The following is an 18,107-nucleotide window of genomic DNA, read 5'->3' as shown; positions in this document are numbered from 1 at the left end:
AAAAAACTGACAGCTCCAGTCATAGCTCCTGTACTAACAAGCCTATGTTAGTACAGCGATCTCCCCCGCTGAGCTGTTGTGTTTTGACCGGGGCAGAACCGCACTGCATGCATGTAATTAAGATTACAAATTCATTGAAAAAAATTACTTTCCTGACGCATTCATGGCAGCACACACTGGGTTGTGACTCCGCCCCCACAACCTGACAGGATTGGTTAGCTATAAATTCGAAGAGTAGACACCCGGCATCATTCTCTTTTTTTATCCTCACCTGACAGGACGTGGACGTACAGCTTGCCTCCTACCGCTATCGCCCCAGCAGGTTCAGCCTATCCTGTTTGGAAGTCCCCCTGTACAGTCTCTAATAGAGCTTTATGGAGGGAACCCCGCTCTGGTGGTCACAGGGGCTAAATCCTGGCAATATCCTGGCATCAAACAAGCTCTAAATGAGCTTAGACTCAGGCAGTGGGTCACCCTCTTAAACAGTATTCTTGCTGAGGTCCTCGGTTTATATGCCTTCCCCCTCATTTTTCTTCCTTTATTTTACCTCTATCCAGCGGGCTTGCTGGACAATGTAGTTCCATGCTTCCCCCCCGCTCCGCCCTGTCCGCTCTGCGCATGCGCGCAGCATACTGATGACATCGGCAGTCTCCCTCGCCCTCATCCAAGATGGCGACGGGATGTGCGCGGCGCTACTGCGCATGCGCGATGAATTCAAAAATGACATTTTGTTTTTTCCTTCTCTGAGGCTGCTGCTCTGCCGTTTTTCATAGGATTTTTTTTACCCAGGTACTCCAGCTCCTCTCCCCGTCCAGGCATTCCTTAGCCTGCCTTATTTTAACCACTCTTTTTGCTTTTCCTCCAGCTTCCATATCTGCTGCTGTCTCTGCTCACTTCATGGAACCCACTGCCCTAGCAGACCACTACCAACAAACAAGGTATAGAGGCCATCATATGACGGGTAAGTAGTGAAGAGAAAAAAGAGAGCCGGCCACTGAACACTGCTTTTTTTTGCAGTCCCATCAGGCCAAGAGACGCAAGCCCACGGCGCAGGGAGAGATCCAAGCATGTATCAAGCAGGAGATCCCACAAAAGTCGGTCAAGATCATCCTCCCGTTACCATCAATCAAAGCATAGCCGATCACGCCACAGCCGCTCCCGTCGCAGACGGTCTCCCTCATCGCACCGTGAACATTACCATGCACGTCCTGCAGCAAACGCTTGCTGGGTATGCGGTGCTACTGCAATGCCAGGGAAGCTAGCTTGTCACTCCTGCTTTAATGAAGCAACGAAGGAAAGGGAGACGGATGCTAGAGTCGCTTCTGATCGTATAAGAGAGCCTGTGCAGGAATCAGCATGGACCGTGGCCCCTCTGGCCTGCGATGATCCCACCCCGGGCACCTCTTCAGCCTTCGGTCCCTATGCCCAGCTAGCAGGAACCTTTCCCGATCATGAGGAACATGAGATGATGTCAGGGTTTGATTTTAGCTTGGTCAAATCCTTTGCACGCTCTGTTAAGGAGGCCATAGGTTGGGAAGAACCTGTGGCGGAATCACTGAAGGTTGGGAAGTACTTTCTCGAGTTAAGGAGGGATCCTGAACTGTTCCCCTTCATTGAGGAATTGGAAGACCTCATCAAGGACGAGTGGGAAAAACCAGATAAGCGGCCTGGGCTGTCCAATAAACTCGCTAAATTATACCCCCTGAAGGAGTCTAAAGTTTCTTCCCTCATCAACGCTCCCATCGTTGATTCGTCCCTAATGCGGCTCGCCAGGCACGTCACGCTACCTATAGAAGACGCTGTCTCGTTCCGAGATGTTCTCGACCGCAAGATCGACCTGGAGCTAAAGAAAGCATACTCTATGGCTGGGGGAACATGCAGACCAGCTATTACCACGGCGGCGGTCGCCAGAGCCATTTCCGCATGGGCAGCCAATGCTGAGGAGGCCCTCCTAGAAGGTACTGACCAGGGGGAGGTGATATCCTCTTTACAAGAAATCAGACTGGCGGGCGACTTTGTGGCAGGGGCTTCGGTAGATGCCATTCGCTCCTCGGCTAGATCCATGCTAGCCTCAGTGATGGCCCGCAGGGCATTATGGCTGAAACCTTGGGTCGCTCACACAGCATCAAAGTCAAACTGGTGCAAGATACCATACGATGGCACAAACCTGTTCGGCGCTAAATTGGACTCAGCGATCTCCAAGGTCACTGGAAGAAAGTCAGGGCTTATTCCCTCTGCGTAATCTGCCTGAGAGATACAGAGAAGCCAGGCAGGGAATTTAGGAGAGACTGGAGAACTACTCGCCATCCCTTTGCAAAGACTCAGAAGACCAACAAAAGTCCTTTTGAAGTTTTGCCTGCCCACCCAGCTCAGGTGGGTGCCAGGCTCAGGGCTTTCGCACAAGTTTGGTCAGAGCACATAAAGGACCCATGGACTCTTTCCACGATCGATCAGGGTCACAAGTGGAACTTTATGGGGGCATTGCCTCACACCGTCTTTCAACCCACCAAGATTCCATCTTCCCCGGACAAGAGGAAGCTTCTTGTTCAATATGTTTCAAAGCTAATTTTGAAGGGAGCAGTCGTAGAAGTTCCTTCGCACCAAAGGGGCAGGGGATTTTTTTCCCCTCTATTTTTGGTGCAAAAGAAATCAGGGGACCTTCGGCCCATTCTGGACCTCAAGCGACTCAACAGAAGAATTCAGATAGAGGCTTTCAAGATGAAAAGCCTCCAGTCTATTCTTCTGGAAGTGAATCTAGGAGATTGGATGCTGTCAGTAGATCTATCAGACACATACCTTCATGTGCCAATTCATCCTGCATTCCAGAAGTTTCTACGCTTTTCCATCAGCCAACATCACTTCCAGTTCCGATGCCTACCGTTCGGCATCTCTTCGGCACCCAGGACATTCACAAAGGTCTTCCTCCCTCTCATAGCACACCTCAGGGAGAAGGGGTTGCGGGTACATCACTACCTGGACGATATCCTGCTCTTAGCAGCGAACTAGGAGACTCTGCTCCTCCAGCGGGAGATCCTGATCTCGACCCTTCAGAGTTTCGGTTGGTTAATCAACTGGCGGAAGAGCAGCCTTCAACCCTCACAAGTGATGATATTCCTGGGGGCAGAATTGGACACAAAACGGAACAGGGTACAGCTGCCCCTAGAGAAGGTGGAACCTCTAGTTCAGAAGGTACGGAATCTATTGTCCTCCAAACTCGCGTCAGCCAGAACCTGCCTCAGCATACTGGGCTCGATGTCTTCAACTATACCCATGATACAGTGGTCCCAATGGCACATGAGAGCCTTCCAGAACACCTTTCTCAAACAGTGGGACATCAAGATTCCCAGCCGAGTGAAACACGCTCTTTTGTGGTGGACTTGTCCTCCCAACCTCAGGAGATCCAGACCTATAGCTCCTCCGAGTCCGGAGATTGTAACATCAGATGCCAGCGAGAAGGGTTGGGGGGCTCACTACCGGGACCAGACAGCCCAGGGACAGTAGCACTTCCCTGCTCGGGGCACAGTCTCGAACATACTGGAGAGGAGGAAAAGTTGTTGCGCTAAAAATAATAAATCTAAGCAATATTTTAAATTTATGAAATTCTGAAGCCAATATCTCAAATCGATGCGATACTAAAAAGGAGAATAGTTGCAGTCCTAATGCATCCACAGAAATAAAGTTCGTATAGGAGTGGCAATGTTGAGAAACAAGTAAAGAAAAACACCTCGAACCAGTAAAAAATTGGAGGCTTACCAGATGGCAAGCAGTGTGTGCTTGCGACTGCAAACCCCAGTCAAGGCCTTTAAAATAGTCCTCACAGGGGAAGATGGTAAAGGAAGAGGATTCTTGAAGTCTCCACCGGAAGCCAAATTAATGAGCCGTATCATAGGAAAAAATATTGCAATGGTGAAGTACGTTTGATCAGCACACATATAGGAAAAAAGTGACTTAAAGTACCACCATCACCAGCACCCTATAAATAGGAGGCTTACCAGAACGGATAAAAACAACAGCAAGTGGCTAAAACCCTAGCCTGGGCCTTTAATTCCTGGGCTGTAATGATAGTCCTACGTGTTCTCCGTGTTCAGTGGGTACATAAAGGAAGTGATAGAGCCCACATAGTGAAGTATGTTTATATAATGCGTTTAATAATAAAAAGATTGCACTTACAGAGTCAATGAAAGTAAAAACAGAGAGAAGCCGGCCGGCTCGGAACAAACGCCCGTCCACTCTACACAACACGTCCTGCGTCAGCACGCTACCTTCCCGACGCGCGTTTCGTCATAAAATGACGTCATCTGGGCCCCAGATGACGTCATTTTATGACGAAACGCGCGTCGGGAAGGTAGCGTGCTGACGCAGGACGTGTTGTGTAGAGTGGACGGGCGTTTGTTCCGAGCCGGCCGGCTTCTCTCTGTTTTTACTTTCATTGACTCTGTAAGTGCAATCTTTTTATTATTAAACGCATTATATAAACATACTTCACTATGTGGGCTCTATCACTTCCTTTATGTACCCACTGAACACGGAGAACACGTAGGACTATCATTACAGCCCAGGAATTAAAGGCCCAGGCTAGGGTTTTAGCCACTTGCTGTTGTTTTTATCCGTTCTGGTAAGCCTCCTATTTATAGGGTGCTGGTGATGGTGGTACTTTAAGTCACTTTTTTCCTATATGTGTGCTGATCAAACGTACTTCACCATTGCAATATTTTTTCCTATGATACGGCTCATTAATTTGGCTTCCGGTGGAGACTTCAAGAATCCTCTTCCTTTACCATCTTCCCCTGTGAGGACTATTTTAAAGGCCTTGACTGGGGTTTGCAGTCGCAAGCACACACTGCTTGCCATCTGGTAAGCCTCCAATTTTTTACTGGTTCGAGGTGTTTTTCTTTACTTGTTTCTCAACATTGCCACTCCTATACGAACTTTATTTCTGTGGATGCATTAGGACTGCAACTATTCTCCTTTTTAGTATCGCATCGATTTGAGATATTGGCTTCAGAATTTCATAAATTTAAAATATTGCTTAGATTTATTATTTTTAGCGCAACAACTTTTCCTCCTCTGTTCTATACTGTTGTGTTCTGTATTAACACTCCGCTGTTGCAGCTTTATTAGCAATTTATTGTTAGTGTTTTTTAATATTTTCTAGCGCGGTATTTTTCTTCCTTCGAACATACTGGAGCTCCGAGCTGCGTTTCAAAGGCCCTCTTAGCCTTCGCACCTCTGCTACAGGGGAAGACCGTTCTAGTCCGGATGGACAACAGGGTGGCGGTAGCTTACGTCCAGAGACAAGGCGGTACCCGAAGCCACACTCTATTAGAGGAGGTTCACCCCATAATGGAATGGGCCCAGGCTCACCTATTGGACCTGAGAGCAGTTTACGTTCCAGCGGCACAGAACACGTTAGCCGACTTCCTGAGCAGGGAACTTCGATCAAACAACGAGTGGTTTCTGAACCTCCGGGAGTTCTCCATTCTGACGGAGGCATGGGGGATTCCAGAGATCGACCTGGTGGCAACACCAGCAAATGCCAAATGCTCGAGATTTCTTTCCAGAGTACCCTTTCCGACAGCGGAGGGGACAGATTGCCTTCTTCATCCATGGGACTTCAAACTCCCTTGATAGCAAGGTTTCTATCCCGGCTCCGCAGGTCATCAGCCACAGTGATCGCAATAATACCATTTTGGCCAAGGAGACCGTGGTTCACGACTCTCCTACAGCTCAATACCCGACCTCCAATCCACCTACCGGTTTCAGCCAGGGATGGACTGGCCATAGGGACTACAGGGAGTTTCCCGGTGGGCCGATGGCTCAGTGGGCCGTTTTTTTAAAACAGAGATGCTGCTTGGAGGACTTTTTGTAATGCCCTGGCAGCGCCCCAGTGTGAAAGCACTCAGGCTTTCACACTGGGACTGCAGCGGAAGTGTTTTTCAGTCGCTTTACAGGCGCTATTTTTAGCCCAAAAGCGCCTAAAAAAACGCCTCAGTGTAAAAAGGGGTCCTACACTCACCCCCTCTCTTTTACACTCACTCTCTTTTTCTTACACTCACCCCCCTCTCTCTCTCTCTCTTTCTCACCCTCTCATGATATACACTAATGGATGTAGGGGCCTTTTGGTGGGCGTGATTTTTCAGGGGGGGGGGGGGGGCAGCATTTTATTGAATTAAAGTGGGCCAGTCTGGATGAAGTCCAGGGCCACATTTTTGTCCCAGTCCAGCCCTGGTTTCAGCAGACCTCCTTCACCAAGGTCAGTTCCTCCATCCGGCCCCAGACAGACTCCACTTGACAGCCTGGAGGTTGAGAGGGCTAGACTTAGGGAACAAGGATGCTCCCAGGCAGTTATAGCAACCTTGATGCAGGCCAGGAAGGTCACCACGAACACCGTCTACACCAGAGTTTGGGAAAGATTCGCCCACTTGGCGCAACTCAGAGGTTGGAATCACGTCTTGCCGGATCCTTACCAAATCCTAGAGTTCCTGCAAACGGGAATTGACAAAGGCCTGAGCTCAAGCACCCTCAAGGTACAGATTTCTGCTCTGTCTGCCAAAACGGGCACTAGATGGGCCCTGCACCCTTTGATGATCCAGTTCATGAAGGCATGTATTAAAATCAGACCGCCCAGGAGACCATCCTTTCCGGCTTGGGATCTTTCAGTGGTTCTAGAGGCACTGTCCAATCCACCCTTCTTCCCACTCAACTCAATCTCCTTATGGGACCTGACCCTAAAGTTGTCCTTCCTCATTGCCATTGCTTCGGCTAGGAGAGTGTCGGAGTTACAAGCTCTCATGTCAAAGGAACCATACTTAGTTTTCCTGCCCGATAGGGTGGTGCTGAGGCCTTCAGATCGATTCCTCCCCAAGGTTGCTTCGGCCTTCCATTACGGCCAGGACATCGTCTTGCCATGCCTTTCTAACGAAGATGGTGAACCTCATGCCTTGGACATTAAGTCTACAATTTCCAACTATCTGTCGGCCACTATCCACCTTCGGTCAACGGACGCCCCCCTGATTATACCTCACGGAGCCAGACGAGGTCAAGCAGCCACCTCCCGGACCATCGCCTCTTGGCTAGTTAAGGCTATTGAAAAAGCATATTCCACTCAACAGCTGGAGATCCCAGAAGGCATAAGGGCGCATTTAACCAGGGCAGTGGCAACCTCTTGGGCAGCAAATTGTGGAGTCTCTTCGGAAGCCATCTGCAGAGCAGCAACCTGGTCTTCCAGGCATACATTTATCACCCACTACAGAGTGGACGCCGCTCTGTTGGCTACTTCTGAATTTGGCAGATCTATCTTCAGGGCCAATTCTTCTGCTCTATAGGGAATAAAATACTTTTGCATTGAACCCTCCCAACTAGCGAGTTATTTCCCAGTGTGTGCTGCCATGAATGCATCAGGAAAATGGAAAATTGTATACTCACCTTTCCGTAATTTTCCTTTCCTGACGCATCTTCATGGCAGCACACAACTGCCCACCCTGTCGTTCAATGATGATATTTACGGAGAATGATGCCGGGTGTCTCCTCTTCGAATTTATAGCTAACCAATCCTGTCAGGTTGTGGGGGCGGAGTCACAACCCAGTGTGTGCTGCCATGAAGATGCGTCAGGAAAGGAAAATTACGGAAAGGTGAGTATACAATTTTCCGTTTTTCTATTGCTGTTCTGTTTTTTTGGCATGCTTCATGTAAATTTGCTCCTTATAATGCTAAGAAAATTGAATCAAATAATTATGGGAGTTCTATTTTATCAGTTTCCTTTGGCAACATATCTCAAAAATAGTGTAGCGCTGTTAAGCTTTAAATAAGGAAAAAAAAACTGATGTTCAAATGACCTAATGATCCCAAATACAAATTATCACTCTCATATACGATGTGTAATTATCAGGGCTTTTTTTCTCAAATAGGTGCTGGAACTTAACCACTCCTCCTTTTGTCGGGAAAGGAAGGGGGATAAGTCTTAAGAGGGCCAATGAGAGCTGCAGAGCTGGGGGTGTGCCTCTGTGTGTGTGTGTGTCTGTGAAGTAAACAGGCAGCAGCTTCAGCTGCCCACAGTTAAAATAGTTGCAGCCAGACTCAGTGGAGGGAGATTTCTGCAGCATATTTGGCAAGTACAGAATCGCAGTATATATAAAATAATATGCAGGTTGGAGGGAAGCTTCAGAATGGCAAAGATGTTTTTATTACAAATTATGTGAGCAGAGTGCAGTTCCTCTTTAAATAGTGTTGTTTTAATAATAATAATTATTTTATTAAATGGAAATAATAATTTATAAATGATAAAAATACTATTTATTAAAATTATTAATATTACAAAAAAATATTATTATTATTATTAAAAATTAAATAGTGTTGCTGTAATTATAATTAGGTTTATTATTTAATTAAATGTAAATATAATAATGTTGCAGAGCGCTCAAAATCTATAATTTTCTCTAAATTTATCCCCCTAAAGAAGGGAGTCATATTTACTCCCGAAACGCGTTGGACACAACGAAAAGAGAATTTTGCATCACCGTAGGCCCAGTGTTCTGAGCCACATTTGTATCATGTTCTGTTATAGTTACTTATTATGGTGATGTATGCACCACCATTTTTATCTTTATGCATCAATAAATTTCATTATCTTTTTTTATCATTATTATTCTATCTTCTGTAATATGCAGGGCTCGACAAATCCCGGGCGCCAGGTCGCCATGGCGACTAGAAATAGGGTCCTGGCGACTTGGCTTGGAAGGGAGGCAAAAAAAAAATAATGTTTATCTTTTGTTGTGAGCTGGCTCCATCTGGTGGTGAGCCGTTGGTATTACAAGTTATTACCACCAGATGTGTAAGCTGGCGCCATCTGGTGGTGGCCGTTGGTATTACAAGTTATTACCACCAGATGTGTAAGCTGGCGCCATCTGGTGGTGGCCGTTGGTATTACAAGTTAAGCATTACAAGTTAAACGGCAATTCTAATGTCATTTTTCACTGCCATCTTCTTCCCTCTAATTAGAACCCCCAAACATTATATATATTTTTTATCCTAACACCCTAGAGAATAAAATGGCGATCGTTGCAATACTTTCTGTCACACCGTATTTGCGCAGCGGTCTTACAAGCGCACTTTTTTGGGAAAAAATTACACTTTTTTTAATTAAAAAATAAAACCGTAAAGTTATCCCCATTTTTTTTTATATTATGAAAGATAATGTTACGCCGAGTAAATTCATACCCAACATGTCACGCTTTAAAATTGCGTCCGCTCGTGGAATGCTGACAAACTTTTACCCTTTAAAATCTTCATAGGCGATGTTTAAAAAAATCTATTGGCTGCATGTTTTGAGTTACAGAGGAGGTCTAGGGCTAGAATTATTGCTCTCACTCTACCAATCACGGCGATACCTCACATGTGTGGTTTAAACACTGTTTACATATGCGGGCGCTGCTCACGTATGTGTTAGCTCCTGCGCGCAAGCTCGTCACGACGGGGCGCGTTTTCTGGCTCCTAACTTTTTTAGCTGGCTTCTAGATTCCAAGCAAATTTGTCAAACCCTGGTAATATGTATACTTGCCGTTAAAGTCCCTATGTATTTTCTATGTTTGTGTTCCATATCATAGGGATGTTGGCAAGAATTAAGGTCTTACGGTAGTGTCTGTATTTCTCTAAATTATAAATACTAAAATATTTAATAGAATATCATTACAATAAAAAAAAAAAATAATAATAATTAAAAAAAAAAAAAAAATATATATATATATATATATATATATATATATATATATATATAATATATACATATTTTTTTTTAATTAAGATTAATAATAAACTAAGTATATTATTAGTTTATGTATTAATAATAAATAAATCAAACTCCTCAGAAGCAATGGAGGGGGAAGGGCTGTTCTTCCCCATGTTGTTCCCTGTAGCTCCCACACAGGTAGCTGACAGTGTGCCCCAACCTGTTTCCCCTCCCCCCTCACACAGCCATACATACCATGGCATTGGAAGCATTGAGTAGGCACACCACAGCTAGGAAATACCAGCGCATCTTGTAGAGTTTATAGTGGATGAGTTTCCTGAGTGCCTGGCACCTGTCAGCCTGTGGGTCGAGGAGCTGCTCTTCATTGTGTGCCCCACAGGTATTATCACACAGCCCTGGCTCCTCACTGCTCTCTGCCATGGGATAATAAAGTTGTGTTGTCAGACAGCTCCTCGTGCTGCTCGGGATGGGGCTAGCTTCCTGGAACAATGAATGGTCAGTGATAGGAGAGAGAGGCACACAGAGTGCTGAGTGTGTGCTCCTGTGGCGAGTGTCTGGCACTGAGGAGGAGGAGGAGGAGGAAGAAGAGGAAGCTGAATAATAATGCTGCGAGTTCTGTACACAGAAGAGGGAGTCTCATGACAGCACACCAAGGCCAGCCCACTCTCTGTTTGCTTGTGCAGAATCGAAAGTACAAAGCAGTGCATAGACTAGACTAGAGCATAGAGCTCTAATGTTATTACAGGACACAACTCCAACGCATCTCACTGGCATCAACTTCACCTCAGCAGCATTTAATCTACTTTCTGTATTTATTTATTTTTCTTCTTTTTTTTTTTTTGGCAATCTGCAAAACAGACATAGTCACTCACGTCCCATTCTATGCAATAGAACCGTTCTAATAGGAGCGAAGCAAGTTGTTCCGACTTAGAAAAAGGTTCTTGTACGACTTCGGAGGCGGCTCGGGGCGATTTGCATTGACTTCTATACAGAAGTCATTTTGCTAATCGCCTCTGAAGTCGTCTACAGGACGACTTGCAGAGTCGCCCCCGAAGTCGTGTCGCTGCAGTGTGAACCGACTCTTATAAAAAATCCCACTGGTTTTGAGATTTATGACCACACTAGCCACGTAGAAATGGTGTATCTGAATTCTGCAAAAGAATTTGACACAGTTCCCCATAAACATTTACTGTACGAAGTAAGGTCAGTTGGCATGGACCATAGGGTGAGTACATGGATGGAAAACTGGCTACAAGGGCGAGTTCAGAGGGTGGTGATAAATGGGGGGTACTTGGAATGGTCAGGGGTGGAAAGTGGGGTCCCCCAGGGTTCTGTGCTGGGACCAATCTTGTTTAATTCACTCATATATGACCAGAAACAGTTCAATCTCTGTATTTGCGGACAACACAAAGCTAAGCAGGGCAATAACTTCTCTGCAGGATGTGGAAACCTTGCAAAAACATCTGAACAAATGAATGGGGTGGGCAACTTCATGGCAAATTAGGTTTAATGTGGAAACATTTTAAATAATGCATTTGGGTGGCAAAAATATGAATGAAACCTACTCACTAGGGGGTGAACCTCTGGGGGAATCTAGGATGGAAAAGGACCTGGGGGTAGTAAATGATTAAAAAGGGGGATTAACTCTAGGGATAAAACAATAATTTTCCCACTCTACAAGACTTTGGTCCACCTAGAGTATGCTGTCCAATTCTGGGCACCAGTCAGTGGCGGCTGGTGCTCCAAATTTTTTTGGGGGGGGGGGGGCAAACAAACTGGAAAAAAAAACATCAATTGCAGACACTGTGCCCATCACAGTGGCACTTACCTGTCTTGGGTCAGCGCTCTCCTCCACGCTCCCTCTGAGTCCTCAATGTTTTCTCCTGTCCTTTTCTGCTATGATTGAACGCCGTAGGCATTCAATCACAGTGCCTGTCGCTTCAGCCAATCAGGTGACAGGTAACCAGACCCGATGCACCTGATTGGCTGAGAGGCGGGTCAGTGTTAGGGAATCGATTTATTCGCTACCCTAACACAACACTGTATAAACAGCGCCCGCTGCTTACCAATTTGAAAGCCTATTAGAGCCCATGGCTCTAATCAGGACGCCTATTAGAGCCGACAGCCTAATCAGGCACTTCCAAAAACACCCCCGCCACTGTAATTTTGATGCCCAGTGCCCAACAAGGGGCCGGACACCTGAATAGGGGACGGCAGCGGCGACAATAGATAGATTCATGCAATGCATGAATCAATCTATTGGTGAGAGAACGGTGCAGGAGAGAGGGGGCAGCACTCCTGCGCCCTCTATGGACGCACCGGCACTGGCACCAGGTCTCAGGAAGGATGTACTGGAAATGTAACGAGTACAAAGAAGGGCAACAAAGCTAATAAAGGGACTGGAGGATATTAGTTATGAGCACTGAAATGATTGTCTCTGGAGAAGAGACGCTTGAGAGGGGATATGATTTCAATTTACAAATACCGTACTGGTGACCCCACAATAGGGATAAAGCTTTTTCATGGAAGGGACTTTAACAAGACACGTGGCCACTCATTACAATTAGAGGAAAAGAGGTTTAACCTTAAACTACGAAGAGGGTTCTTTACTGTAAGAGCGGCAAGGATGTGGAATTCCATTCCACAGGCGGTGGTCTCAGTGGGGGGCATGTGTTCAGGGGATCCACTGCGTTTTATCTGCGGATCAGCTGCGAATTTGAAGAAATTATCTTCAGAGCTGCGTTTTTGGTGAAGGCCAATCATTGTTAGCTGTGTGATGATGTAGCTAATAAAAGGGAGTGACCTTTCTTGGACTCTTCCTGGTTGTCCAGCAGTCAGTATTGTGTGGAATTGGATTAGGATTTGTGAAGAAATGTGTGCTGCCCTGCCCATGATCATGCCTACAGTTGTTGCTGCAACAGCAGCAATCTTGCTGGAAGTTGAGAGGAGGAGAAGGAGGACGAGAAGAAGAAGATACTGGGCTAGATTCAGATAGATCAGCGGATCTTTAGATCCGCGTAATCTATCGTATGTACGATCCGCCAGCGCAATTTTTTTAGGCAAGTGCTGTATTCAGAAAGCACTTACCTCGAAACTTGCGCCGGCGGATCGTAACTCCCCCGGCGGAATTCAAATTCCGCGGCTAGGGGGAGTGTATTATTTAAATCAGGCGTGTCCCCGCGCCGATCGTACTGCGCCTGCGCCGGCCGCGATTTTTCCTAGTGCGCATGCTTCAAATGATGTCGCTAGGACGTCATTGGTTTCGGCGTGAACGTAAATTATGTCCATCCGTATTCGCGACCGACTTACGCAAACTACGTAAAAATTCAAAACTCGGCGCGGGAACGACGGCCATACTTAACATTGGATACGCTGCATATAGCAGGGGTAAGTATACGCCGGAAAAAGCCATACGCAAACGACGTAAAAAAAAAGCGGCGGCGTTCGTTTCTGAATCGGCGGAAATCGGAATTTGCATATTCGTCGCGTATAAAAATGAAGCGTCACCTAGCGGCCGGCGGGAGATTGCAGCCTAAGATCCGACGGTGTAAGTCACTTACACCTGTTGGATCTAAGGGAGATCTATGCATAACTGATTCTTATGAATCAGTCGCATAGATCCGACCGTCGGATCTCAGAGATACGACGGCGTATCAGGAGATACGCCGTTGTATCTCTTTCTGAATCTCCCCCACTGGGTTCATCCCTTCATTGCAAATAGGGATGAAAGAGGGCAGTTCATGATCTTGTATGAAGATCTCCGTGGGCATGAAGAAATGTTTTTTGATTATACGCGCATGTCAATAAATAGGTAATATTATTTTTGCCTTGCCATTTTGTTCCTCCATTGTTCCATAGTTACATAGTATGGCCCGGATTCTTAAAGCACTTACGCCGACATATCTACTGATGCGCCGCGTAAGTGCACGGATGCGCCGTCGTATCTATGCGCCTGATTCTTAAGACAAGATACGCCTGAAATTTGGCTTCATCCAACCAACGTAAGTTTCCTATGCCGTCGGAGCCTGGGCGCATATTTACGCTGGCCGCAAGGGGCGCTTCCATTGATTTACGCGACGAATATGCAAATTACTGAGATACTCTGATTCACGAACGTACTTGCGCCCGTCGCTGTAATCTACGCCGTTTACGTAAGGCGTACGTCCGGCGTAAAGTTATTCCACCATATAGGAGGCACACGCCATGCAAAGATATGGACGACGGAACAGCCGTCGTATTTTACGTCGTTTACGTAAGTCGTACGTGAATGGGGCTGGGCGTAGGTTACATTCACGTCATAGGCATTGAGCCGTCGTATCTTAGGGAGTAAATTCAACGTGATTGTGAGCATGCGCGCGCATGCGCCGTTCGTTCGGCCCATCATTTGCATGGGGTCAAGCTTCATTTAAATCAGTGGTCTCAAAGTACCGGCCCGCGGGCCATTTGCGGCCCGCGGATCGGTTTTAAATGGCCCGCGGGTGCCGCGGAAGTGTAGATCGAGGTGCATGAAGAGTAGCGCAGGAAGCGTCTGTCATAAGTTCACTTGTCTCTCATGTCACACTGCTACTCCCCGGCGGCCCCTCCTCTCTTCTCGTCCATCCCCATTTGCTTGTGACATCATCTGAGATGGACGAGAAGAGAGGGGGGGGCTGCCGGGAAGTAGCAGCGTGACATGAGAGACAAGTGAACTTATGACAGACGCTTCCTGCGCTACTCTGCCTTTGAAGAAAACAACAAGTAAATGCTGACATGTGCCCTCATTGTGCCCTAATGTGGTCTCATGTGCCCTGATTGTGCCCTAATGTGCTCTCATGTGCCCTGGTGTGCTTTCATGTGCCCTGATGTGCCCTGATGTGCTCCCATGTGCCCTCATGTGCCCTGATTGTGCCCGATGTACCCTCATGTGCCCCATGTACCCTGATGTGCTGGGCTCTGTACATCAGGGTACCCATGTGCCCTGTCCTGATGTGCTGTGCCCCATGTGCCCTGATGTGCTCTCATGTTCCCTGATTGAGCCCTGATGTGCCCCATGTGCCCTGATTGTGCCCTGGTGTGCTCGTATGTGCCCTGATATGCCCCATGTGCTCTGATTGTGCCCTGATGTGGCCCATGTACCCTGATGTGCCATGGGGCACATGAGGGCACAATCAGGGAACATGGGGCACACCAGGGAACATGGGGCACACCAGGGAACATGGGGCATATGAGAGCACATCAGGGCACATGGGGCACAGCACATCAGGGCACAAGGCACATCAGGGTACAGGACATGGCACATCAGGGCACAGCGCATCAGAACAGGGCACATGGCACATCAGGGTACGGGGTACAGGGCACATGAAACAGCACATCAGGGTACAAAGCCCAGCACATCAGGGCACGTGGCACATAAGGGTACAGGGCACATGAAACAGCACATCAGGGTACAAAGCCCAGCACATCAGGGTACATGGGGTACCCTGATGTGCTGGGCTTTGTACCCTGATGTGCCATGTGCCCTGTACCCTGATGTGCCATGTGCCCTGTCCTGATGTGCTGTGCCCTGATGGGCCATGTCCTGTACCCTGATGTGCCATGTGCCCTGTCCTGATGTGCTGTGCCCTGATGTGCTCTCATGTGCCCCATGTTCCCTGGTGTGCCCCATGTTCCCTGATTGTGCCCTGATGTGCTCTCAAATGCCCTGGTGTGCTCGTATGTGCCCTGATATGCCCCATGTGCCCTGATGTGCTGTGATTGTGCCCCATGTACCCTGATGTGCCTTGTGCCCCATGTGCCCTGATGTGCTGGGCTTTGTACCCTGATGTGCTGTTTCATGTGCCCTGTACCCTGATGTGCCATGTGCCCTGTCCTGATGTGCTGTGCCCTGATGTGCCATGTCCTGCACTGTGCCATGTGCCCTATCCTGATATGCCCTGCCCTGATGTGCCGTGCACCCTGATGTGGCCTGATGTGCTGTGCTCTGATGTGCCCTGTACCCTGATGTGCTGGGCTTTGTACCCTGATGTGCTGGGCTTTGTACCCTGATGTGCGCTGTGCACTCATGTGTGCTGTGCCCTGTGCCCTGATGTGCTGTACCCTGATGGTGAGTGGTCAGTGTGTAGTGTAGTGGTCAGTGTGCAGTGTAGTGGTCAGGGTTAAAAATGCGTTCGCTGACACCAGTACTGTTTTTGAAGTTTGAAAGTTTGCATGCGGCCCCCCATGGGATATGGAAACTTGTCTTGTGGCCCTCAGGTAATTTGAGTTTGAGACCCCTGATTTAAATGGATCACGCCCACTTCCTTCCTACTTTGGATTAGGCGGGCTTACGCCGGACAATTTACGTTACGCCGGCGCAGCGTTGGGAGCAAGTGCTTTGTGAATACCGTGCTTGCCTCTCAATGTTACGTCGGCGTAGCGCATATGAGATGCGCTACGCCTGCACAAATATACGCCGCTCTACGTGAATCCGGGCCTATATGTTTTGATTTTTTTTTCCATTTTTTTTTTTTTTACGTTTTGATGAATTGTTAGGAATAATGTACCCTCGGTTGGAGCGACAGAACACATGCTACAGAGCAAGCATCCAGCCTGCAGAAAGATTACTCATCACATTAAGGTACTTTTCACCACCTATGTCCATTGTCATAGTTATTTGTGAGCATGGAATATTAAGTGTGTTGAACTATCCAACATGTGTAATTATAAATGAATAACCAGACAGAAGATAACCACACAAATCTTTATCTTTTTTTTGGTATTAAAAATAATAGCTCAAATAGCCAACATAAAAATTAGTTTTTTACAATATACAAAATATAAACTTTGCTTTCAAGAATGCACACATGCTCGTTAACTGTGGGCAGAACTCAAACTTTATAGATTATGATATATTCTTTTGAATAATGCAGCCTCAGTGGAGTATAGGCTTGCAGAAGGATTTTTACCAATGGCAGTGCTAGACTCGCCATGTTGCTGTGGCACATACATCCCCTGAAGTGGAGTGGGTGGCCTAATTGAAGGGATTGGGGATGGGATGGGATAGGGAATTCGCCTGTGTTGTGCATCATATATAGAAGTAGCCTCTTGAAAACTGGAAGGATAGGATGGAGGAACATAGGGGTAAGGTTTGTGTCCCGGTTCCGGGTACTGGCCTAACATTGGGAAGTGAATGTGAGATTTAGCTTGTGGCACATATGGCCTTTCAGATGTTGGTTCCTCACTTGGCAGTGAAAACGACTGCAGAACTTGTTCTATAGTGGTTCTCATTTCCAAATATCGCTCAGGTAGAACTTTTTTTATTAAAAAAAATTGAGCGCCAGTATCGTAGCCGGACATAAGAAAGCATTCACCTTTTCAGACATTTTTTGTAACATATCTAGTAGACGCTCACTTATGTCCATCTGCGATACTGGCACTTGCTTACGCGCCACTTTGGCAGGCCGAGCAATGCTTGCATGAGCAGAGGAGGACCCAGGGATTGGCTCTGCCACTACAGATTCCTCTTCTGTGTTATCTAACCATAGATTAGAACAGATTTGGATTTGTGTGAGATCATCATTTGGTTCCATCAAAACTGTATCTACTGGTGCCTCTGATTGTGCCTCAGAATGGCTCTCCGGTTGATCCTCTAACACGTCTTGTTCATCCCAACTTGCTTTCGGTCCTGTATTAAAAGAAAGATTTTAAGTTAATAATGCAAAATAATAAATATGTAGGCCCGATACATTGATGATGTAGATCAGGGGTAGTGAATTAAAATTCACGGGGGTCCGATCAGAAAATGTTTCTTCTAGCGGAGGTCCCATCACAGACTGGTCCTCCTGCCATCACAGACTGGTCCCCTCCCATCACAGACCGGTCCTCCTGCCATCACAGACTGGTCCCCTCCCATCACAGACTGGTCCCTCCCAATCACAGACTGGTCCTCCCCCATCACAGACTGGTCCTCCCCCATCACAGACTGGTCCTCCCCATCACAGACTGGTCCTCCCCCTATCACAGACTGGTCCCCTTCCATCACAGACTGGCCCCCCCATCACAGACTGGTCCTCCCCCTAACACAGACTTGTCCTCCCCCTAACACAGACTTGTCCTCCCCCTAACACAGACTGGTCCTCCCCCATCACATACTGGTCCTCCTGCCATCACATACTGGTCCTCCTGCCATCACAGACTGGTCTCCTCCCATCACAGACTGCCCCCCATCACAGACTGGTCCCCCCCATCACAGACTGCCCCCCATCACAGATTGGTGCTCCCCCATCACAGACTGGTCCTCCTGCCATCACAAACTGGTCCCCTGCCATCACAGACTGGTCCCCTCCCATCACAGACTGGTCCCCTCCCATCACAGACTGGTCCCCTCCCATCACAGACTGGTCC

General features: G+C 47.4%; 1 protein-coding gene across 1 annotated transcript in view; it reads right to left on the bottom strand.

Moving 5' to 3' along the window:
- SLC49A3 (solute carrier family 49 member 3) overlaps positions 1-10,329 on the bottom strand; it is a 40,424-nt gene extending 30,095 nt beyond the window's left edge. Inside the window, exon 1 of the mRNA XM_040361912.1 lies at positions 9,981-10,329. Coding sequence (XP_040217846.1) covers positions 9,981-10,166 — 186 coding nt within the window. The 5' untranslated portion in view covers positions 10,167-10,329. The remainder of the gene's footprint in view (positions 1-9,980) is intronic.
- Positions 10,330-18,107: the final 7,778 nt, after the last annotated feature.

This window comes from Rana temporaria, chromosome 1 (genome assembly GCF_905171775.1).
Source record: "Rana temporaria chromosome 1, aRanTem1.1, whole genome shotgun sequence".
NCBI classification, from domain to species: Eukaryota; Metazoa; Chordata; class Amphibia; order Anura; family Ranidae; genus Rana; species Rana temporaria.
This window is presented reverse-complemented; position numbering and strand designations above follow the sequence as displayed.